Source organism: Protopterus annectens, chromosome 4.part0 (genome assembly GCF_019279795.1).
Source record: "Protopterus annectens isolate FY-2018-M chromosome 4.part0, PAN1.0, whole genome shotgun sequence".
NCBI classification, from domain to species: Eukaryota; Metazoa; Chordata; order Ceratodontiformes; family Protopteridae; genus Protopterus; species Protopterus annectens.
Window position 1 is genome coordinate 240205176 of NC_056733.1, and position 26035 is coordinate 240231210.

Consider the following 26035-nt stretch of genomic DNA (forward strand, 5'->3'; position numbering starts at 1 on the left):
TCTGTTTTCCGAAAAGGAAACAAAAAGTTGATCAGACTTCCGGATATCTTTTGTTCGGTGCAGATAGAAGCATAATTGTCTGTGTACATCCAACTGATGAAATCTAAATTCTGCCTTGTTCGAAAAGTGAGGAAAGAACACAGGCAACTCAATGGATTAATTAAGATTAGACACGGAAGCCACTTTTGGAAGGAACGAAGGGTTTTGGTCTAAGAGAGACCCTGTCCTTATGGAAGATTAAGTATGGAGGTTTGATGGAGAGGGCTTGAATTTCTGAAACTCGCCTTGCTGAAGTGATTGCTGTTTAGAAGGCTGTTTTCCAGGTCAAGAATTTCAAATCGCAGGTAGCTGCAGGCTCACAAGGTGGTAAAGTAAGGGCTTGTAGAACAAAATTGAGATCCCAGGGCATGATTGGTTCGGACACCGGGGGACGGAGCAACAGAGTACCCTTCAGGAACCCTTTGCATAGTCTATGAGCCATGAGACTAGGCTCATTCGCTACATGAAAATTAGAGATTGCTGCCAATTGAACTTTGATGGTAGCTGATGCGGAACCCTGACGGAAAAGCATAGACAAAAACTCAGCGACTGGAGCTGTGTAAGGATCAATGCCTCGGATATGTGCCCAGATGGAAAACCTCTTCCATTTACTAGAATAAATCTTTCTAGTGGATGGTTTATGAGAGGACGATAATATATGAACCACTTCTGGTGAGAAATTATGATGCCTAACTAATGATGGAAGTGCAGTAGACAGGCTGTCAACCGGAGGATCAGGGAGGGGTGGAACTGTCCCGACATGTGTGTCAGTAAATCTGGTTGAGGGTCCAGAGTCCAAGGAGTATCCACAATGTATTGCTGAAGAAAGGGGAACCATACGTGACAAGGCCAGTGTGGAGCAATCAGAATCATTCTGCTTCATAAGGATTGCGCGCTTTCTGAATCACCTTTGACATCAAGGGAAAGCATAAAGCAGTCCGGAGGGCCAATCGTGAACTAGAGTGTCCCTGCGTGACCCCTCCCTGTGGGGGGATCAGCGTGAAGTAGTCGCTGCATTTTGCATTTAGGGGGCTTGCAAAAAGGTCGCAGCAAGGCTGACCCCATCTGCTGAAGATTCGCTCTGCAACCAGGCGATTCAGGGACCACTCATAAGGCATCAGAATAGCTCTGCTTAGCCTGTCCGCAATCACGCTGGACTTCCCCAGAATGTGCGTTGCCACCAGAAACCGTTGGGAAGTTACTGTCCAATGCCACACTCGCATGGCCTCTCTGCACAGAGGGTAAGACCCGGTTTCCCCCTTGCTTGTTTAGATACCACACTACTGACATGTTGTCTGAGTGTATCGCAATCGTCCCTAGAGGTAGAACACTTTGAAGTGCCTGCAACGCAAGTATCACTGCTCTCATCTCTAAGACGTTTATATGCAGATGTATCTCGTGTTCTTGCCACGTGCCTTGGACTGTCCTGCCAAGATAATGCCCCCCCCACCACCCCATCTGGGAGGCGTCCGTGGTCACAGTGGCAATTGGAATGGGTGGAACGAATGGCCTTCCCCCATCCAAATTGTTGGTGGAAAGCCACCAACAGAGGTCCTGCTTGCATCTGTCCGTGAGCAAAATGGGGTGAGAAAATGGAAACCTCTGGAGAGACCATTGAACAAAGAGGAACCATTGGAGAATTCTCATATGCAATCTCGCTATAGGGACCAACATGATTGTCGCTGCCATGGTCCCTAGGAGCTGGAGAACCCATCTTGCCTTCGCTTGCCTCAGGGGCATCAGCATGTGTATCTGTTGTTGTAAGACTCTGATCCTCTCCTGCGGTAAGAATGCTCGCATTCGAAAGGTGTCTAATTCTGCTCCTATAAAGATGACATGCTGCGAGGGCAATAAAGCAGATTTTTCACAATTTATTGTTATACCAAACTGGTGACAGAGTAATGGTAGCGTCTCTGGTTTGAACTAGTTGATGCCTGGTGGGTGCGGTAAGGTACCAGTCATCCAGATACGGAAACACTTGGAATCCCTGACGTCTCAAGTGAGCCGTCACCACTGCCATACACTTGGTGAACACCCTGGGGGCTGTGGTGAGACCAAAGGGCAGGGCTCGAAACTGGAAATGACTGGCTCCCAGCCGGAAGCGTAGGCGACTCCTGGATGCCCTGTCCATCTTTACATGGTAGTAAGCATCCTTGAGGTCGATTAAGCACATCCATACCTCCTCTCCCAACAATGGGAGAATCGACTGCAGCGTGACCATACGGAATTTGGACTTGTGTACATAACGGTTCAGTTGGCTGAGATCTAATATGGGTCTCAGGTCCCCTGTTTTTTTCGGCACCAAAAAGAATCTTAAGTCCCTAATCCGATTTGGTCTGAGGAGACACGCTGGATGGCCCCTTTTTCTAGCAGCTTTGAGACCTCTGAGGATGCTTGATCCCTTTGACTGGGTGGAACGTCTGGAATTTTTCTGATTGGAGAAGGGTGCGATGTAAACGGAATGAGGTAACCTCTGGAAATTATCCGTAATACCCATTGGTCATGGGTGATGCTTTCTCAGGCTTCCGGATATAACAAAATTCGACCCCCGACTGGCTCCGGATAAGCACAGCCGGGCACTCCTTTAGGAACGAGAGTAGGGAGAGCCACGAAAGGAATCGCGGTCTCCCGAATTGCGGGGGGCCCCTCTGCCTCTGGGGCGGCGTCTCCCTGAATAACCTCCCCCTCCTCTGCCTCTGGAGGGGGGTTCACCCTGTGCGGCAGGAAAAAAACTCTGATTTCTTGAACCACATCCCCCCCCCCGCTGGGCCTTAGGATAAGGCCTAGAAGGAAGGGAAAAATAGACCCTTATGGCAGACAGGGTCTTTCCCTCTTGCTTGCACCTGGTGAGGGTGTCTCACTTTGGTCCCAAACAAGGAGGAACCATCAAAGGGGGCGTCAGTGAAGGAAGACTTGAAGGCCTCCTCAAAGTGACACAGGCGCAGCCAGGCTTGCCTTCTAAGGGCGACTCCTGAGCTTGCTGCCCTACGCGCTCCCTCGGCTGCATACGAAATGAGCCACATGGAGTTGACAATGGAACCGAGGGTAGAGACCTGGGCGTTAACCGTCTAAGCCACCGCCTCAGGAACATTACCCGCAAGAATATCTAACTCCTTGAGGAGATCTCTCTGGAGCAGAGTGAAGTGAGACAGGCAATTCAGCGACTGTAAGGTAAAGGTTGCTGATGAGAGGGTACGCTTCCCATACCGATCCATGGTCATAGACTCCTTGTTAGGAGGATGGACGGATGAAGAAGACTCTGCTACTTCCTTCCGAGTGGCTGCCGCCACCACCATAGCATCTACAGGGACTCCTTTACACAGAAACCCTTTGCCCTGGGGGGCGGAAAGAAACTTGTTGGGACACCTGGGCATGGGCTCTATGGAACCAGGGTTTTCCCACACTCTTCGACATATCAGATCAAGGAGCTCGAAGGGTGGAAACACCCAGGAGGCGGAGGGCTGAGTATCAAAGGCCTTAAGGAATAATGACTCCTCCTCGGAAGGGGCTTTGGACGGCCAGTCACCTCTGTTTCAGTATCTCCAGGATGTCTGAGAAGGAAACAGTCAGAGGATGACTTGGGGGACCCCTCAGATTCCTCGAGGTCAGTATCAGAGGTGAGGGACTCATCCTGGGAAGTCTATGTGCTTCCTCTTGCATGTCTTCTTTCTAGGGGGCTCCTCAAGCACGAACTCTGAGGGACCCTCAGAAATTTGGGGACCACTCGTGGGGGTATCCCTAGGCCCTGGTGCTCTGCTGTCCATGGATGGGTGGTGATCAGAGGCTCTCACCGGAGTGGTGGGGGACAGAGTGACCGACCCGCCTGATGTAGCCGACGATCTGGCCAGCGCGGTCCACATAGCCTCGAAGGCTGGCCCCCCCCAAATCAGAGGAGCGACTGGCCTCGGAGGCCATGACGGGGGTCGGAGTTCCCCAAGCCGAGGCACAGAGAGGGAGGCTTGGGACCGAAATAAGCCCCGAGACATCCCCCTCGGGCCCGACCGAAGAATCCAGAGTCCCAAACCCCGAGGAAGGAGCCGACTGGGTCGGAGCCAATGCCGGTACCGATGGAGCCAAAGGGGCCATCGGAACCGGCCTAGTAACATCACACTGCGCGGAACACTCCGGCTCCGAAGACAGAGATGTGCTCAGAGGAGGAATGATCGAAGACAGGGTCGGTACTGGCTCCGGAGCAGACTGAGCCGGAGCCCAAAATAATTTTGCTAAAACCCGTGACTGGAGGAGCCTCTGAACCACCCTATCAACATCCACATCCGAAAGGGTCCTGGAGGATTTGGAAGACAGGGAGAGAGATTGAGATCTCTTCTCAGGAGAAACTGGTTTGATACTGGGCGATCGGCACCTAAGAGGTTCCAATAAAATTGGAGCCGACGCCGGTTCCATCAAAACAGACAATTCTTGCGGCCCCGAGGACAGTGGAGCCGAGGTAGTCAATGCAGTTTTTGAGATTTTCTCCGGAGGCTCCGATGAAGCTGACTGAGCCGGAGATCTCTTTTTTGACTTGCCAGATTTAGATTTTCCACTAGGAGACGAATCCATAGCCTCTTCAACAATAGGGTTTCAAGAGTCCCTTTAAAATTAGCTTATTCTTTCTCTCTTGGAGAACTCTAGGACTGAACGCATGACGAAAACTGCAGGACTCCCTGCAGATGAATGGCTCCCAGGCAATAGACACAAATGGAATGCCCATCGGTGATGGACATTTTGTACCCACATTTGGAGCACTTTTTGAAACCCGAAGGTTTGTGCTCCTTGGACATCTTACTACCACACCAAAAGACAAAACACAAGTCTGAGAAGAACTAAAAGGCGCTCACACCACAAAACGCGGGAAAGAACACTGAACAGGGACCAAACACACACACTAAAGAACAAGTACCAACCTCTCAACAAAAGGGGTGATGACCACGAGGAAAGGAGGATGGCCCAAACCTCTAACTTAAACGGTCTAGACCGTACACACAAAAGACAAGAAGAGGAGGACTAGGCCCTCTAACTGAAACGGGCCTAGCCCGAGGGAACAGTCAGCGGGATACTTCACAATCACACGATCACACCTCAACAACAACACTTTAGGCAAACAGCTATGAAAATAGCTTTGATTATGAGCCAAAAAACTTTCCTTAAGACTAGAAAAAAAGGTACTTGGCCACAGCCAAGCGAGACCACGTCCGAGCTACAGGAGCGGCAAACAAGATCTGGGGATATGGAGCAGTGCACCATGGGATACCTGCTTAGCCCAGCCAATGAAAGACTTAGAGCTAGAAAAATTGGCAGAGTCTGAGCCGATATTCAGCTCCGAACCCACGAATGTAGGCGAGATAGGACTACATAACATCAAACTGATCAGATTATCCAAATAAACTCTGAGCTGTCTATGCACATTTAAGGTATGTAGCACCCTCTCACTGTCAGACTGTGGAGAAGGGAAAAAGGTGAGCAAATAGACTGATTAAGTGACAACTCATTAACCACCTGAGGCATAAAAGAAGGATTAGTACGCAAGGACACCCTGTCCTCATGAAATATCAAAAAAAAAGGTGGACAAGCCATAAGGGTTTGCAACTCAGACAGCCGTCTGAGAGAAGTAAGAGCTAACAAAAGAACAGTCTTCCAGGAACAATGTTGCAAGGAAGCTGAAACAGCAGGCTCAAAAGGAGCCCCAGTCAATTTCTCTAGAACGAAATTAAGATCCCAGGGAGAAGGAAAAGGCCTCCTGGGAGGTCTAATATTAAGGACGCTGTTAAGAAATTGCTTAGCCTCAAATCTAGAAGCTAACATGGGAGTTAAAGGCAGACAAAAAGAGCGATCTGATAAGTGGACCTTAACAGAATAGGCCAAACCAGCATTGAGCAATTCACACAAATGAGTGAGAACCAAAGGAACATCCACAGTAAGTGGGTCCAAGTAATAAGACAAACAGAAAACCTCTTCCATTTACACAAGTTGGATTTCCTAGTAGGTTTCCTGGCCTCCTGCCAGACCTGCAGCACGTCCTCAGAAAAAAGATGTCTATGAGGGTTCAAAACCCCCTCAACCCACAGTGTCAGCTGAAGTGTGGACAGGTGCGGATGGATGAGAGATCCCTTGTCTTGTGTGAGTAGATCCACCTTGTGAGGCAACTTGTGATAATTGCCCTTGGCTAGACATAGAAGTAGAGGGAACCAATGCTGTCACAGCCAGAAGGGAGTCACCGAGAAGATTTTGGGACTATCCTGTTGAATCTTGAACAGGAATCTCGGAATGAGAGGAAAGAGAGGGAATGCATAAAGAAGCACCCCCTTCCAAGAAAATGAGAGGGCCTTCCATACCAGAGGACCTGGGACTCTGGCACAAAACAGAGGAAGTTGTCTGTTCAGAGGGGAGGCAAAGAGATCTGCTTGAGGGGTACCCCACTGGTGAACAATGTCCAGAAACACATCTCTGTGAAGCATACATTCGTGGTACTGAGTGAAGGACCTACTCAGTGTCTGCAACAATGTTCTGATCTGAAGGAATATAAACTGTCTGGAGTCACTTGACAACTGACAGCCAGATCCAATACCAGAAGTGCCAGCCAAAGAAGGTAAGATCTTGTCCCACCATTTGTTAACATACCACATAACTGTGGTATTGTCTGTGAATACCTTTGACAGGCCCTAGACAGAAAAAGAGGATGAAAAGCCTGACAGCCAGCAGAAGAGCTTTCATCTCCTTGACGTTGATGCTGATGAGGCAACCACACTCCCTGACATGGGTTAAAGCAAGAAAAAGGGTTCCCCAATGGGTTATTTAGCTTTAGATGACCTCTCTCTGGTGTGGAGCCAAATGTTGCTCCCCATCCTACATCTGAAGCGTCTGTGAACACAGCCTGAGAGGGAAGAAGAGGATGAAAAGGGAAGGGAGCCCTGAAATCAGAGAATTGCTGAATCCACCACAGATGTTCCTTCTTGAGACAAAAGAGGAACTGTAAAGTCTGGAGGATGTGCATGTTGAAGCGCAGACTTCAGAAACCACTGGAACTTCCCTCATGTGTAGTTTGGTCAGAGGAAGTATCACATTGGTGGAAGCCATGAACCCCAGAGCTCTCAAACTCCCTAGCTGTAATGGAGGTTAGGGGAAGAAGAGTCTGAAACTAAGAAATGAGAGTGAAGGCCTTTGGAGGAGGCAGAGATTCCAGCACTGACACCGTCTGAATCCTGCAACCCAGAAAGAAATGATCCTGGGAAGGAGTCAGGGAAGACTTTTTGAAGTTTATCACGAACCCCAGGCTCTGAAGAAAAATGATAAAACAAAAGATTTTGCAAAAAGACCTCTGGAAAGAAAGCCTGAATCAGCAGGTCATCCAAGCAAGGAAATATCTGGATCCTTTGAAGCCTGCAAAAAGCAATCACAGGAGCAAGGCATTTGATGAATACCCTTGGGGCAGTAGAAAGGCCAAAGGGCAAAGCACAGAACTGAAAATGCCAGGAAGCAGAGAAATGTAAAAACCTCCTGAAAAGAGGATGGATCGGAATATGGAGATAAACATCCTTGAAATTCAGAGACACCAGAAAGGCCTGAGGGAAAAAGGGTCTGAAGGGACAACATCCAAAAGAAAGGCACCTTCAGAAAAGTGTTATGAGAAAGGTCTAGAAGAATCTGTCTCCAAGTACCTTCTTTTCTGGGCACTAGAAACATTCTTGCATAAAACCCCTTCGGGACTCAGGCATCTCGAATAGTACCCTCAGACAAGAGATCTCAAGAACCTCTGGGAAAAGAGGTTATTCCTGAGGAGGCTGAGGAAAGCCCATAAAAGGGGGATGGGAAATCCACACCAATAAGTACTCCTGAAGAATGACTAACAGAATCTAAAAACTTTAGATTCTAAGACAAACAGGAAGAGAGATGACGAGAAAGAGGAATGTGGCTGGGAACAAGTGGATAGTCAGTCAGCACCTGGTTTGTCAGGAAAGGAAGGCTTTAGAATCCTTGTAGTCCGAGCGGCCAGTTTACCACACTTTTTATCTTTAGCAGGAGGCAGAGATTACCTACAAACAAAGGCTAGCTTAGAAGGGTAGTTTCTCTGAAATTTAGGCACAGGAGAAATAGACATGTTTAAGCTCCTATAAGGCCTTCCCCTAGTTCTGAAGAGACAAATCAGCTGCCGCTTCCCCAAACAAAAGTTTATTATCCACAGGAGCATCCTTCAACTTAGCCTTAATATCATTGGGTAAAGGTTGAAGCCCATGCCAAGAATACCTCCTCAGCACTGAACCAACAGCAGCAGCACTAGACGAGGCATCCACTACATCATAACTGCATTTGATAGAATGACACTTGAAAGGAAGCTCCTAGCAAGGACAGAGCAGAAGACTGACTCAGAGTCTGGAAGATCAGAAAAAAGCTGACTGGTCTGAGAAAGAAGAGGCAACACATACCTAGATATATGGGTGGGTCTGATAATTAATAGCCCTAAAAGCTAGAGTAGCTGAAGTATAAACCTGCTTACCCAGCCTGTCCCTGGTTCTGCTGTCCTTGTCAGAAGGGAGTAGCTTGGATAAAGGAAGCAATTGAGGCAACTTATCAGAGATTACAGACACCACAGAGGGGTCAATAGCAGGGCATCTGAACAAAAAGGAACAATCCTAAGGCACCCTATAAAACCTAACAGACTTCTTGGGAGAAGGGGGCAGAGAATCAGGCGCTTTAGAGGCACTAGAAAAAAACATCGAGTAAAGCAGCCAAGACAGGAGGAATAGCCACAGGTTTAGGAGATTCCATCTGCAGTAACTCATAGTACCTCTTATGGTTATCAGAAATCTGGGCACAATCCCACTTACATTCCATAATCCCAGAGATTGTGTCCCCAAAGGAAATTTCCTCAGAAAGAGCATCTGGAGTATTAGAGTTCTCCTCATCAGACCCATAGTCTAAAGGAGAAGGAATCTGGGTAGAATAAGTAAGGGATTCTTCATCAGAATCCAACTACTCCTCAGAAGAAATCAATTCTCTGGGCCTTTTAGGTGAAGAAGGGGACCAATGCGGAGCAAGAACTGAAACCCCTTGAGGACGCCTTAATGACAATAAAGCATTAAATAACCCCCGAGTAAAGGCCTGATACTCACTTTGTGGATCCCTTGGAGCAGAAGAAATGTGATTAGTTTTCTGTTTCTTTTTCAAGGGGACGTCAGTCCTAGAAAACTGAGAAGGCCCTGACTCAGGAAAGCATGCCTTAACAGTGGTAGGAAAGTACAGTTGTGTACACTTACCGTAAATGTAGATGTTCAGGTATATTCACTGTTGCAGTCATTAAATTTGGGTAATCTGCTGGCAGGTTGCCCTCAGTCAGCCTGATTAACAGTCTTGGAGTCCTGCGTCGGTTGCTGTCCCTTCCCCCATGATGTCAGGTCGTCAGGGGTATAAAACATGCAGCCGATGCCATTACATCAGTTTTTCTTGCCCCAGATGTCAGGTGCCCCCCAAATGGGGAGCAATATATATATATGAGGGAGGGTAACCAGGACTTAAACAGTGAATACACTCGAACATCTGCATTTATGGTAAGTGTACACAACTGTACTATGTTCATCGTGTTTCACTGTTGCAGTCAATACATTTGGGTAGATTCCCAAAGTTAAGGTTGGGAGGATGGATTTATGCAGCATTAGGACCAGCTATAAGGCCCTGCAAAACAGCACTGGCAAAGCCATCTCTGGATTTAGAGAAAATTGGTAAGTGATAATGCTTGGTAAAAGTATGAACTGAACTCCAGGTAGCAGCTTCTAGAATATCCCTGGTAGAAACACCTCTGAGAAAGGCTGCTAAGTAGATGCAGCCCTGGTGGAATGAGATCTGATCCCCTGGGGGATAGGTTTTCCATGGTGCTTATAACAGAAATTAATACAATGGCTTATCCATTTAGAAATGGTTTGCTTTGAAATAGCCTTCCCCTCTGCCCCTGCAGCAAATGCTACCAGCAGTTGTTCAGATTTTCTTCGAGATTTAGTCCTGTCCAAGTAGAATCTAAGTTGTCTGTGTACATCCACTGAATGCAGAATCCACTCTCCCTTGTTCTGTGGATTGGGAAAGAACGTTGGCAAATGAATGGACTTGATTAAGAGCCACACTGGATACCACCTTGGGCATGAATGATGGATTGGTTCTGAGTGACACCCTGTCCGCATGAAAGATGATGAAAGGCTCCACTGCCATAAGGGCCTGTAATTCAGATATCCTTCTAGCTGAAGTGACTGCTAAAAGGAAGGCTGTTTTCCAGGAAAGACGTTTTAAGTCTGCAGTTGCAGCTGGCTTGAAAGGAGGTAGAGTGAGTTTCTCCAATGCAAAGCTAAGGTCCCAGGCAGGGGTTGGAGCTCTCCTGGGTGATCTCAAGTTTTTGGCCCCTCTGAGATACTGCTTTAGAAGAGGATGAGAGAAGGGGGGGGGGGTCTGTGTTGTAATGAGCTGAAATGGCTGAGGCATGAATTTTAATGGAAGAAAAAGACAGGCCCTTATGAAGCAACTCAGTTAAGTATTGCAAAATCTGAGGTAAATTGGGCATTGCTGTGCTCATCCCTTAAGATTGATTCCAGGCATAGAATCTTTTCCATTTGTCAGCATAAGATTTTCTAGAACTAGGTCTTCTCGCCTCCAAAATGACATCCATCACAAGTTTGTTGAGGGATGATAAGGGTGAATTTAAGTGATTAGCCAAGCTGCAAGATTCAATGTTTGGAGCGGAGGGTGCAGAATTTGATTCTCCTGCTGAGACAGTAAGGAAGGTGTCTGAGGCAGGTGCCACGGAGAAATGTGTGACACTGCGCAGGAGTGAGTACCAGTGTTGGCGAGACCAGTCTGGAGCAATCAAAATCATTTTTGGTTTGTCCTGTTTGACTTAGTAGAACTTTGGAGAGCAAAGGCAGAGGGGGAAAGGCATAGAGTGATAGGTTTTACCAGTTGAAGGACAGAGCATCCCCTTTCCGGGTTTTTTTGTGATGAAATCTTGTGCAAAATTTGTCCAACTGGTAGTTCTGGGGTGAGGCAAAAAGATCCATGTCTGGGCTCCCCCATTTGAGTGTCAACATGTTGAAAATCTGTGGTTCCAGTTTCCATTCGTGAGGGTCCATGCGATTTCTGCTTAGTTCGCCTGCCAGAACAGTCTGCTTTCCTGGCAGGAATCGAGCTTGTAGTTGTACTTGGTAGCTTAAGTCTGTGTTCTGCAATGCCATGGCTAGTCTGCAGAGGGGGTAGGAATGTGTACCCCCCTGCTTGTTTATGTACCACATAACCGTGGTCTTGTCCGTCTATCAGTAATTGTCCTGGATGAAGGTAGCCCTTGAAGGGTGTCAGTGCATTCTGTACAGCTAGCATTTCTTTTTGATTGATATGAAGGTGCATTTGATTTGGGCTCCATTTGCCCTGAATGCACTTCCCTGCCAGATGAGCCCCCAATGCATAGTCTGATGTGTCTGTAGTTAGGGTTTGGGCGGCAGGGGGTGGTGTGAATGGCCGTCCCTTGTTTTGGTGGCAGGCCTCTGCCCACCACAGGAACTCTAGGTGCAGGCAAGGTATGATGGGAATCATTGTTTTCAGGCTGCGACCATGTTGACTCCATAAACTTTTAAGTACCACTGAAGTTTCCTCATATGCAGTCTTATATATGGAATTAGAAGAATGCATGAGGCCATGCACCCAAAGGCTTGCCGTATCTGCCTTGCAGATAGCAGGGTTTTTGTGGCCGCCTGTTTGAAGTAAGTCACCAAAGGAATTTGCTTTTCTGGCGTAAGGAAAGCCATCTGGGCAGTTGTATTCAAGCTTGCACCCAGGAATGTAATTTTTTGAGAGGGTACCGGTTGAGATTTCTTTTCGTTTATGGTGTACCCTAGACAGGTTAGAAGTCTTTTTACAAATGCCAGATGTTTTAGAAGAATGGCCTGGTTTTCTGCCTGAATTACACAATCGTCCAGGTATGGATATATCTGAATATTTCTTTGCCTGCAAAATGCAATTACTGGAGCCAGGCACTTTGTGAATACCCTGGGCACAGTAGACAAACCAAAGGGCAGTGCAGAGAACTGATAATGCACGCAGCCTGCTCTGAAGTGTAGGAAACTTCTGCAAGATTCCCTGACTGGGATATGCAGGGATATGCAGGTAAGCCTCTTTTAAGTCGAGAGTTGCCAACCAGGCATCCTTGCCTAGCACAGGAAGTAAGTGGTGAAGAGTCAGCATCTTGAATTTTGGAATGTCCAGAAAGGTGTTTAGAGTAGACAGGTTCAAAATTGGATGCCATGATTTATCTTTTCTGGGTACCAGGAAAAGTCTGGAACAGAAACCTTGTCCCTTTTCCTCTTCTGGTACTAGCTGAATAGCCCCCATGTTTAGGAGGGATAGTACTTGTTTCTGAGCCTCTGCCCACGGATTTGGGGGCAGGTCTGACCACCCGTTTGGTGTTGGCAACGTGTGGAAATGAAATCTGTATCCCTGGGACACTATTTAAAACCCATTTGTCCTGGGTTATAAGTTGCCAGTTTCTTGAATGAAGAGCCAGTTTTCCCCCCAAAGGGGCGGCTAAGAGGTTAAGTGCTTGGTAATTTCAAAGGGAAGTCATTGAGACTGTTTACCATAGGGTGGTGCCTTGTTGCTTCTGGATTTGGAAGTGGAAGTACCCCATTGCTTAGTTTTGAAAGTCCCTTAGGACTGAAACCTGGTAGTTTTGGAATGTCTGGGTTTGGCCATAGTGGCTCTGGAAGGAGCTGGAAAGGACCAGTTCTTAGTAGGCCAATGCCTACTACATCTAGGAGGTTGCACTTGTAAGAAATCTTTCACAGTTTGCATAGATTTAGCTTCATCTTCCATCTTTTTTTTAGAACTTCTTCAGCCTTACTGCCAAATAAGCGGTCCTGCTGTAAAGGAGCATCCAAAAGTTTTGCTTTAACGTGATCAGGCAGAGATTACTCCTTAAGCCAAGCATGCCTTCTAAGCACAGACCCAGCAACAGCAGCCCTACAAGATGCCTCTAAGGAATCAAAACCATATTACAAAGTACGTTTGCCAACTTGTTCAGCTGAATGCAATAAATCCTGCAAATCTTTATTCTCCACACAGTCAGAAATCAACATAATTTTCTGTTTAAGCAGTCCCATGATATGCTGTTGATATTTTAGCATATGGAATTGACAGTTTAAAGTCCTGATTGCTAAGGTTGCAGAAGTATAAACCTTTTTACCCCATCTACCTAGCGCCCTGGAGTCTCTATCAGAAGGGGTAGGATTTTTAGCAGCAGAAGCCTCAATGCCCTTGGGCCCCTGAGAAATGGTTTCAGGGTCCGCAACAGGATTTTTGAAAAGGAATTTGTGGGACTCGGGAACCCTGTACCACCTGTCTGGTTTGCTAGGGGCTAGAGGCAAGGAATCAGGGGCCATACTGGATTCCATAAACACATCAACAATATCTAGTACAGGAGGTACAGCCAAAGACCTATACTGAGGAAGAAGGAAATCCCTAAGCCTCTTTTTGGATTCAGAGAAATCCTGACTTTCCCAGTGGAAATGCTCCCTTAAGGTATGTAAAGTTTCCCCAAAAAAGAAATCCTCAGATGGAGAAGCAGAGGGAATGGAATCCTCTGCATCAGAGTCCTCATAAGTAGGTATGGACAAACCCAGATTAGAAGAGTCAGAAGAAACAGAGTCCTGTTCAGAAGATTCATAGTCCAATTCAATCCTAGGCCTCTTGGAAGGGGGGGGGGGGGTTGACTACTCCTGATTAGAGTAATTAAATCTTCAACCATTTTGATCATTTGTTTTTTAGACATAGGGGCCTGAACATGTGGCCTGGGCGTCTTTTTTAGACCTAGATCGAGATTTAGGCCTTAGCACTGAAGTTGGAGTCAGTTTAATATGCAAGTCTGTAGGCCTGAATCCACCCTCAGAAACCGGTGCCTGCTCAGCGGTTCCAGACCCATTCAAGGTAGAGACATCTGTGGGTTCCATATGTGAAGCATCGCATGGCATACCGGACTCCGAATGGGTCTCAGTAGAGGTCTGTGCATCAGAAATAGCGGGTATCAGGGGCTGCGAAAGAGCCGCACTGAGTATCGGCGAACTGGCGACTGGCTTAGGAGAAGCGTCGTCGGCAGTTTTGGACCTCAACGGCCTCTGTCTTTCTTTACGTTTTTTCAGAATTCCGGTAGTCGGATGGCTAACAGAAGTCATTTCTGGATAATTAAACCGAGAACCGAAATATTTTGAAGCAAAAATTACAGACGACGGATAGTGCGCAGATTAAATATAGCACAAAACCAACAGGGCCTAGGCAAGGAATACAGTACAATTGAAAATCCTTATGAGGTATTTGCTTCCCACAAGTAACGCAATTAACTTTTACTGACATCAGTAAAGAGCAAGAAAAAAAGTTTCCCCAACGGGGTACATAAGCTTTTTAGTTGAACACTTCGGTTCTGAAACTCGAAAACGAAAATTTCAGGAGTCTGCCGACTGGCACTTGCGAACTGGTTCTGCTTCGGGCACCGCGTGGCAAGAAAGACTGATGTAATGGCGTCGGTTGCATGTTTTATACCTCTGACAACCTGACGTCATGGAAGAAGGGACAGCAACCGACGCAGGACCCAAGACTTTGTTAATCATGCCGACTGAGGGCAACCTGCCAGTAAATTACCCAAATGTAATGACTGCAACAGTGAAACACGAACATCTTCTTCCCTAAGAAACTGCAGAACACCCCCCCTTCCAAGATCCCTCAGAAACGATCAGCCGTGGTTCCCCCTGAACACCCGAAATGGATGCCTGCAAAGCCTCATCAGACGTGCTGTCTCCCAGATCCTCGCCAGCTTCCAAACCAGACGCAGCAGAGGAATCTGACAACACAACCAGGAGAGTCTCTGGGTTTGTAATAACCTCAGGAGAAACACCCAACAGAGGCTGGACAGCGGAAGATTCCAGTCTTACCTTTTTCACCTTCTTCCCGGATGGCTGACCCTCGGGGCAGGAAGTTCCATCGACAGTATCTTTAGTAAGCTTAAGAAGCTGGTTCCCAAGATAAAATAAAAGGGAAGAAAGCCTACTATGAAGGGTTTTCGGGACAAATGTCTGACAAATTGAACAAGATGTATGGTTGTGAAAAGCTCCTAAGCAAAAAGGCACTTATAGTGACAGTCTTTATGGGGAATCAGTCTCCCACACTGGCATCTCCCTTCCTGGATGACATTAACCCCCCAAACAGCACAAAAAAATCAAGAAAAGAACAAAAACTCCAACTGTGTACTTATCTGCAATGGTGAGGTCTGCAATGGTGAGACTTCAGCAAACAAGAGTAATCACCAGAATGCCAACAAACACAAAATGGGGGGGGGGGGGGGGGACAGATGGAGGCAAACAGACTGATGGTTAAACCAGTGTTCGGACTGGCAGCAAAAGTTCTGAGGATGGTACGCCTGAACATCACCTTTATGCCCTACGCTAAGCAAGGCTTGGGTAGGTGACATTCAGCATACCTTAAAGAAATGGTAGGTTTTGGTAAACTAGCCAGACGATGGAATTCACAGCAGGGAATACCACATGTAATGAATACTGCAGAGGTGAATGTAAGGACATCATCCCCAAATATCAAAGTGCTCCACTCTCTGGGAGAGCCTGGAGTTGGGTTTGAGGTAAGGGGTAGGGAATGGACCTGCCTAATGTCTGGGAACCAGACGCATACAGACAGACTCAGCTTGGCAATTTAACTTTGCTTCCTTTCTGAACTGACATTCACCTTGGACGTTTAATGTCTTCCTTAACAAGGATAGCTGGTAGCCCTGTGCACCCCTTCAGAAATAATGAAGGGCACTTTGGGAATGAACACTAGTGATGGGACACCTGATCAGGAAGCTGAACCTTGGTCTGCTCGGTGGGATGTGCTTTGTTCTTCTGTCATGAGAGCTTCCACTGGGGCTTAATCAGAGGCCTCAGAAAAGACAAATATATGGTCCATAGGCCATAAAGTTGTCTCTCTGGGGCACACGTTCACTGACCATGATGAGATGCAAGATGCCGCAGATGCATCACCCAAGTTCCTCTCAACCATCCCCTTTGATCACTTCTTTTAGGGAGAATGTTGGAGGCCAAAGATAAGCCTGAGGTGAGGGCAACATAACAGAACATCTGTAGACCTCGAGCTTCTTCCAGTGTAAGTAGTTCTGCTTGTTAATGTGTCTGGGGAAAAGCACCGACAGTCCTCCACAATGTGCTCTTGCCTAACCAAAAAAAGTAAGTATAGGGAGGATCTGCATCTAACTTCTTAGGCCCTGATACACCCCAACTTATGTTCAACACCAGACAAGGACAGAAAATATACTGTAATAACGGGTAAAATGGTGAAGTGTAATAACCAAAGAAGATGAGGAGATTCCGAAATGAGATTCTTATCTGTCCTGACCTGCAGAGCAAGCTGGACTAAGAGTGCCAATGCGGTGAAATGTGGCAAGAAAGATCTAACATGGCATCGGCTGATGTTGTATTGGAGATATTATGACATATCAGAATAGTGTGTGTCTGCCAAGCCTGAAGGTGGAAGGATACCAAATTCTGAAAGTGGAAGGACACCAAATTCTGAAATCAGGCAGGATGTCAAGACTACTGCAACAGTAATCTAAACAAAAAACACTGAAATATTCAATTAGTACTTTTGTTTTTTCCCCCAGTCCTCTGTGATCCAAACCTCTTCCATCTTTGCTTAGCCTGTATAAGAATGCCCTCCATTCCTTTTTTTTCCCCAACATGCCTAAAGAAATGTTATTTCTCATCTCATGGCCCCCTTCTCCAAACTTCATCTTCACATGTGCTTTTGTTGCAGTCAGTGTTGGCCCTTTCCGTCCTACTTACACTATGCCTTCTGCACCTCTAATTCCTTTATTTCTACCTCTTGTATATTACTATCCTTGCATAACTGCTAGCCTCACCATTATATGAAACCATACTGATCTATTTTTGCCTTTTCCAAAATCCCTGACCATAGCGCTATGTATTCCATTCCTACATTGTAATTCAGTTAATCTGCTTCCATCTCCTTAACTTGTATCCATTTCTCTACCTAGTTCATAAACCACTCCCCTAAAAATCCCACGTCATATCATCATATTTGTCCTTCTGTTTTTAGCTCTTCCTACACAGCACAACAATCACTACTGATTAATGGTAGCTTCAACCTGGCCTTTCCAATTTCCTTTCCCACACTGATCAGGAATACATCCTAAATTTTATCCCTTCTGCTACAATCACACACCAGGTGGTTGAACCCTTCCTTCATGACGAAAGACCTCAAACCACTGCTACTCCTCCCCTGTCACAGAGGTGGGAATTTCTCAATTATTTCCTAGGAGAATCAGATCCTCCACTGTAAAACTTCTTCCTCCCACTCTACATCTTATCCCTGATCCTCAGCTGTACTGAAAGTAGCATTTCCAACACTCTGTATGTAAACTTGACAATTACTTCACTTTGATCGTAGAAGCAATGCCCCCCCACCACCACCACCACCACCACACACACACACCAATTTGCTGGATGCTGCTTTTCACCACTCAGGACTCACATTTGATGTCCTCCTTTATGGAGATCAGTACTCCGCTCCATTCCTTCCCTTCTTTTCCACTCCTGCACAATCTATATTCGGGTACCTCCATGGCCCACTTCCTCTTATTAATGGTCCAAGTTTCTCTGATACCAGCAGTGTTCACCCCCACTTCATTACTGCCTTCAACTCAGTCATCCTCTTACAAACTTTCCTTGCAGTGCAAAGTAGTACAACCCAGTGATACTCTAGGTCACCCCTGCTTGTTTCCTCTGCTTTGATGCATCCCTTTTTTGCTCCTATCATACCCTGGGGGCAATAACCACCTTCTACTTTTGTAATACCTCTACCCCTTCCTTCCAGCTTAAAGGCACAATCACTAAAATGCACCCAACTTAACTTTAAGCAATACTGCCACTTACAAGCTAAGATGGAGACTGTTGCTTGCAGACAACAGGTCCATCTACCAGGTTTCCCTCATCTTCCTGCTGAACTGAAGCCCTTTACACTTGTCCAAATTCCACAGCTAGCCCTATTCCCTTATTCTCCCCTTCAGTGTGCTGGCTGTTAGCAGAGGTAATAATTCTGAAAATGTTACTTCCTTATCCTAGTATTCATCTGTTACTTGCTGCCTGCTATCACCTGGTCTAACCTGTCCTGCACACAAAGCCTACAGGAACCAAAGCATTAATCCACTCCTTCCCTCTAGGTGACTACCTTTGTCACCTCCTACTCTATCTCTGTCAATCTAAGCCCTGAGACCAGGTTAACTCCGGCTTCGCTCTCCTTCACTTATTGCCTTATGCTACTATTCCTCCTACTTGTAACCTTTGCACTTCTCGTTCTAACCTTCCCTCCAACTCTATTCATTGTTTGGGATGCCTGCCTCTTTGACAGCACATGACTGCTTTACCTCCCTTTCTGTACATCTGTACCTTCTACCCTCAGCCTCTCACAAATGGCTGTGTGTCCCTTACTCACTTGCCACTGTGGTCTGCACCTGTCTCTCCACCTCAGATGCTTTCTACTTGCTCTCTCTTTTAAGACTATACATATTATTTATGGAGTACGCCCTTCCCCACCCTTCCCCTTATGTCTTTCAAGACTGCATCTTCCTCTTTATTATCCACCTTTGCTGATTGGGATAGGCAGACTGAGCACAGCTAACTTTCGGTGTGTGCCGGGTGAGGGGGCACCACAGTGACATGTCTCCTCACAGTACATGCCCAGACTACCATTTACTTAAATTATAAAAACTTGTCACAAACATTTTAGCACATAAAGAAAACTTTTCTTACTGTATTTGCCATACCATCATACTCTACTCCACAGCCATACTGAGCTCCCCATATCTTTGCCCCTGATGCTCCCCCAACTGTTTACAGACTCTGCATCCTCTGCCACCCTAAGGTCCCCAAGATAAACAGCCTGCCCACATCATAAGTAGATAAGAAGCCTTCTCCTGCACTTCCTGTCCATTCAATAGCGTTCCTTTCAGTTTGTTGAACCTTGTCCCATTCTGATCTTCCTTACATTTTTCCCATTTTATCAGATAATAGTGCAGTTATTTACTGTTATACAACTGATCACTGTAAAGAAAAATCAGAACTTGGGAACATCTAACTTACCAATTCCAAGATGTGTATTGATGGAAGCATACCGTGCTGTTCCAGTTAAATTCTTATTCTCTCTGTATGGAATGTGCTGATGTGTACGAGCATCCCTGTACTTCTTGGCTAGGCCAAAGTCAATAATGTAAACTAGATTGCCCTTCTTTCCCAAGCCCATCAGAAAATTGTCCGGTTTAACATCTCGATGGATAAAATTCTTGGAGTGGATATACTCAATTCGGCTGATCTGCAAGAAAACAAAACACTGACTCCACTTGCCATTCATTTAGCCTTTGCTATCCAGCAAACTCGCTCATTTTTATCACATTACAAAGGAATTTTCAAAAGAAAAAATAATGCTCTTAGTTAAGCATCACAAAATACAGTGCTGCAGGACTCAAACAGAAGTTTGAAATTTTGTTTGTACAAATACAGCAGCTCTGAGAAAAGTCAGAAAACTTGAAGCATTAGACCTCAGCAGGGCTTAGTGCTGCATACAGGACAAAATATTTAGGGGGTAAAAATTTGCTACTTACTAATCACAACTATGTACCAGTTTAGTCACAATGATCAAAGCCCCTAAACAGTAGAGATCTGAGAAGAAACTCTTCCTTGGTTAACAATGTAGAAGACAACACTAAGCCAATATATAAATGAGCAGTCTATATTTAGAGCAGCATAAAGATGTCACATTTTTCTTAAATACAGTCACCAGCAAAATAAATGTTACTCTTAACACGAGGCATTTAAAACCAGGGTTCATATGTAAAAATGCTAATATTTATACAGCCACATCATGCACATTTGGCGAGGGGGAGGGTGGAGTTAGCATAAAAATGGGTCACCAAGTTCTTTGCATAATAACAAAGACAGTATACCTTAAGCACTATTTCATAAAGTACATCTCATTTCCTAATCGTGTGCAGTAGTACTGCCCTCCTCAATCTGCAGTGACCAGAGGTATCCAATTAAAGAGTACCAAATTTCCACCCCTTCGCTATTCTTTCATCTCTGCCAAAATATCGGAAAGGTGCGTCTATAATCCGGTTCTTCAATACCTCCAGTACAACAATCTCCAAGAGTATGTCAAAGGAAATGAGAATGCATCTGTTTTACAAGCCTTCTTGCATGGAGTCCTGGAGTAGATTTTTTGTCAGCTGACTGCTGTGAATGGGGTCAAAAACTTCTCCACAGCTGTATCAATTCTTGAAAGACTCCCATATTCAGTTTCTATTCATGACTCTGTCCTGATCTTGCCCAGTTTGTATGCCACAACATTTTGCTCTGGTGGAATACATGATGCCTGTATAGTGAGACTGTACTGAAAAACTATACCCCAGGCCACCATGGCTAGTCTGTACAGAAGGCAAGACCTGGTTCATGTTTATTTATATACCGCAATACTGCGCTATGTCTGTAAACACATACAATGGTCATGAGACCCACAGATGACAAGAGTTGAATGCATTTACTACAGCCAACACCTCTTACATTTGTGTGTTTTTCGTCAGTCTTTTTGTCCAAAAACCTCAAACTTTTACTCCTGCAGACAATGTTCCCATAGCAAAGTCTAAGGCATCTGTGCTGATACTTGAAGCAAAGAGAGGAAACTTGGCTTCACATAAGGCCTCTCCACCAGAGTTGTTCCACTTTCACAAATCTCAAATGCCAGGGGATGCTAACATTGGGACCATACTGATTTTAGGTACCACTAAATTTTTCAAATATAGAGTTTTGGCTAGGGGAATTGTGGATGCCATGACTCTTAGTATCCTGAGAAATTCCCTTGCTGAGGCCTTGGGCTGAGTAGAAAAACTAAGGAATCTAGATGTAAATCTACTTTTTTCTTGTGGAAAAAAGCTCTTTGAGCTAAGGTATCTAGGAGACACCCCATAAAAACAATCCTGTGAGAGGGAGTCCAGCAAGACCTTTGGATCAGTGAAGGAGATCCCTTGCCCAAGTGAGAGAAACTCAACACTTTCAAAAAGACTCTGCAAAGATAAGCTAGCTGTCTAAATAAGGAAAAATGTGAATGGCTTGCAGTATGCAGTAGGCTATTACTGGAGCTATACACTTTGTGAATACCCTTGTAGCCATAAATAACCCAAAGTGTAATGCAGAGAAATCCACACGCGCGCACAAAAAACCTTAGGAAACATCAGAAATCTGGTGCTCCAGGAATGTGAAAAGCATCCTTTAGACCTAGGGTTATTAAAAAACTTAAATGGGGAATGAGAGATAACAGGATAAGAAGGGATAACATTTTGAACTTTGGAACTTTCACAGACTGGTTTAGAAAGGCAAGATCCAAGACTGGTCTCCATAAAGCTTCTTTCTTTGGTACCAAAAATATTAATGCATAAAAACCTTTCCCTTTCTGAGAAGCAGAGACCGCATCTACCCCCCCCCCCCCCAAGAGTATGCAGACGTTTAATGACAGAGAAAGGACAAATTTTATCTGGCAGATGTGGGGGAATTCTCCTGAAAAGGAAGGGAGAATGATTTCCCATTTTCATCTAAATCTCTGATGTATCATTGTCTTACACCATCGGTTACTAAAGAGGGAAATGGAAAGACATATTAGGGCACAGAATAAGGACCTTGCCAGGGTGGGGATGGGGGGGCATTCTGTAGAAGGTCATTCAGACCTGTTAGATTGTCCTTGTTTTTGGAAGGCTCCACATTTTTCAGAGCTTCCCTGACGCAGCTTTTTAAAAGTCTGCTCACCAGCTGCTTGTTGTGTCAGTTTATTTTGCTTTGTGTAAAATAGTGCAGAGGTGGCTATAAAGCCCTTGACAAATCTGGAGCAGGAATGCTGAAAAATCTGAGAAACTCCTTGAATCAGTTTCCCTCTCTCATCACACATTTTAAGGACATCTGCACCAGATGGTCCAAATACAATCTCTCAGTCTAAGGGAGAATTCAAACTTTCAGCTTCAATGTCTTCAAGGTTTGGGATATGCAACCACAAAAACCTCCTAAAAGCAGTTCAAGTAGTACCCGTTCTGGAAGTGGCATTGGTTGAATAAGTACACTTCAAATCATGTTTAGTCACTTGAGACACAAACAATAAGACTTCACAAAGATGAATATGCCTGAGATGAGGGAAAAAAGCGACAATGTTCCTCATTCTTAAAAGAAGAAAGCAAACTTGCTTGGCAGTTAAAAATTCTAAAAATAAGTGCTGCAGAAGAATACACTTTTCCCAAGTCTTTCAAATGTTTCTCATCCTTGTTAGAGTGATAAACATTTTCCAGCAAGAAATCACTGCTGTCTTACCCGTGATTAGAAAAAAAATTAAAACTGGACACAGCTTTATACAATATATCTGGTTTCTTCAGGGAAGCAGCATGGCTGTTAGACAAGTTACAGTATGCAATAAAGACACCCTCCAATGCTGGAAGAAAGTACAGTTGTGTACACTTACGATAAATGTAGATGTTAGAGTGTATACACTGTTGCAGTCATCACATTTTGGTTATCTGCCTGCAGGTAGCCCTCAGCCGATCTGAATACCAGAGTCTTGGGATTTCTGTGTCAGATGCTGTCGCTTCTTTATGACGTCAGGTAGTCAGGGGTATAAAACATGCAGCCAACGCCATTACAACAGTTTTTCTTGCCCCAGATGTCAGATGCCCCCAAAAGAGGAAGCAATTACATGGTATGTAATACCCCCAGCAAAAAACAAAGACAGAAGTCAAGAGAAGTCAGGGGGCTGGAGGGAGGGGTAACCAGGACTGCAACAGTGAATACACTCTAACATCTACATTTATGGTAAGTGTATACAACTGTACTATGTTCTTCGTGTTTCACTGTTGCAGTCATCACATTTTGGTTGATTCCCAAAGCTAAGGAAGGGTGGAGGTAGTTCTGAAGCAGTAGGGCTGGCAATCAGGCCCTGTAAGACTGCTGTGGCAAATCCAGCTCAGAATTTAGAAAATACAGGCAAGTGGTAGTGCTTGGTGAAAGTGTGCACAGAGCTCCAGGTTGCAGCTTCCAGGATGTCCCTGGTAGGGACTCCCCTGAGAAATGCTGTAGAGGTAGATGTAGCCCTAGTGGAATGAGTTCTGATCCCCTGCGGGGTAGGTTTCCCATGGTGCTTATAGCAGAAATGGATGCAGTGCGTTATCCATTTAGAAATGGTTTGCTTTGAAATGGCATTGCCCTCTGCCCCTGCAGCAAAGCTGACTAGCAGCTGGTCAGATTTTCTGAGAGGCTTAGTCCCGTCGAGATAGAACCTAAGCTGCCTGTGCACGTCCAGGAAAAGCAGGATCCTTTCCCCTTTAGTCTGAAGATTAGGAAAAAAAGGTTGGCAAATTAATGGACTGATTCAAAGCAACACTAGACACCACCTTGGGCATAAAAGATGGGTTAGTCCTGAGGGAAACCCTGTCTGCATGGAAGAGGGTTCCACTGCCATAAGGGCCTGCAATTCAGACACTCTTCTTGCTGAAGTGATGGCTAGAAGTAAAACTGTTTTCCATGAGAGGAATTTTAACTCTGCTGTGGCTGCACGTTCAAAGGGCGGAAGTGTGAGCTTTTCTAATACAGAGTTAAGGTCCCAAACTGGAGTGGGAGCTCTCCTGGGGGGGGGGGGGTCTTAAATTCTTGGCTCCTCTCAGGAACTGTTTTACCAGGGGATGAGAGAAGTGGGGTAGCTCAATATTATAATGAGCTGAGATGGCAGAGGCATGAATCTTAATTGAAGAGAAGGATAGGCCCTTGTGGAGCATTTCTGTTGAGTAATCTAGGATACGAGGTAAGCTGGGCACACTTGTGCCCATTCCTTGAGACTAGCTCCAGGAACAGTACCTTTTCCATTTTTCCGAATAGGATTTTCTAGTACTAGGCCTCCTTGCCTCAAGAATGACATCCAGCACCTGCTTACTGAGGGTTGCTGGTGTTGAATTCAGGGGATTAGCCAAGCCGCAAGGTGCAGGGTCTGTAGCCGAGGGTGCAGAACCTGGCCCGCCTACTGGGACAGCAGAGAAGGAGTCGGAGGCAGGTGCCATGGTTGTAGCACTGTCATACTGCGCAAGAGAGGATACCAGTGCTGGCATGGTCACTCTGGCGCAATCAGGATTGTCCTTGGCTTGTCCTGTTTGACTTTTAGTAGAACCCTCAAGAGGAGTGGCAGAGGGGGAAAGGCATTGACTGAGAGGCTTTCCCAGGTGAAGGACAGGGCATCCACTTTCCAAGCTTGGCTGTGGAGAGTTCTGGTGCAATATTTGCTCAATTGATAGTTCTAAGGGGAAGCAAAAAGGTCCACCTGTAGTGTCCCCCACCTGTTCCTCAAAAGCTTGAATATTTTGGGTTCCAGTTTCCACTCGTGTGGGTCCATGACATTTCTGCTTAAGTCGTCTGCTAGTGAATTTAGTTTGCCTGGCAAGAATAATTGAGCTTGTAAGTGCACTTGGTTGCTCAAGGCCGTGTTCCACAGAGCCATGGCTAGTCTGCAGAGTGGGTAGGAACTGGTTCCCCCCTGCTTGTTTATGTACCACATAATTGTGGTGTTGTCTGTCTTTACCAATAGTCGTGATGGAAGAAGAAAGCCTTTGATGCATTCTGTACAGCTAACATTTCTTTTTGATTGATATGCAGGTGCATTTGTTTTGGGTTCCATTTGCCCTGAATGCACTGCCCTGCCATGTGAGCCCCCCCCCCCTTGGATAATCTGGTACATCTGTACATCTGTTTTAGGGTTTGGGCGGCAGGGGGTAGAGTGAAAGGGAGTCCCTTGTTATGGTTGCAGGCCTCTGCCCACCAAAGGAGCTCTGTCCTTAGGCAAGGAATGATAGGAATCATTGTTTCCAGGTCCTGAGAATGTTGACACCAGAGACTTTTTAGGTACCACTGACATTTCCTCATATGATGTCTTGCATACAGAATTAGTAGAATGCAAGAGGCTTGCAGTATGTTTCTTGCAGATAGATGGGCTTTGGTGGCCAGAAGATTGAAATAGTTTGTCAAATAAATTTGTTTCTCTGGAGTGAGGAATGCCATTTGGGAAGTTGTGTTCAAGCTTGCTCCCAGGAATACAATCTGTTGGCTGGGTACCAGCTTTGATTTCTTTTCGTTGATGGTGTACCCCAGTGAAGTCAGAAGTCTCTTTACAAATGCCAGGTGCTGAAGTAGCAATTCCTGACTGTCCGCCTGAATCAAACAATCAACTCCAAGTATGGGTAAATTTGAATTCCTCCCTGCCTGCAAAATGCAATGGCTGGAGCTAGGCACTTTGTGAATACCCTGGGTGCATTAGATAAGCCAAAGGGAAGCGCAGAGAACTGATAGTACACAGAGCCTGCTCTGAAGCGTAGGTATTTCCTGCAAGATTCCCTTATGGGGATGTGCAGATAAGCTTCTTTTTAATCTAGTGTTGCTAGCCAGTAGTCCTTGGCTAGCATAGGAAGCAGCTGTTGGAGAGTTAGCATTTTGAATTTTGGAACCACCAAAAAGGTGTTGAGTATAGACAGATCCAGGATAGGACGCAGAGAATTTTCTTTTCTGGGAACCAGAAACAATCGGGAGTAAAAACATTGTCCCCTTTGTTCTGCTGGGACAGGTTGAATAGCCTTGATACTGAGAAGAGAAAGTACTTGCTTTTGTCCTCTGCCCACTGGTTTGGGGGGAGGTCTGTCCATCCGCTTATGAAGTGAGTGGAACTGGAATCTGTATCCCTGGGAAACAATGTTTAAGACCCATTTGCCTTGGGTAATGTATTGCCAGTTTTTGACATGCAGTGCAAGTTTCCCTCCTAAAGGTCAAGTACTTGGGAAAGGCTTGGAAGAGTGAAGGATAAGTCATTGTGCAATTTTACCATAGGATGGAGGCTTACTACT

General features: G+C 45.7%; 1 protein-coding gene across 1 annotated transcript in view; it reads right to left on the reverse strand.

Moving 5' to 3' along the window:
- CSNK1D (casein kinase 1 delta) overlaps window positions 1-26035 on the reverse strand; it is a 946953-nt gene that overhangs the window by 669659 nt on the left and 251259 nt on the right. Inside the window, exon 4 of the mRNA XM_044068234.1 lies at window positions 19215-19443. Within this exon, the coding sequence (XP_043924169.1) occupies window positions 19215-19443 (229 nt within the window). The remainder of the gene's footprint in view (window positions 1-19214; window positions 19444-26035) is intronic.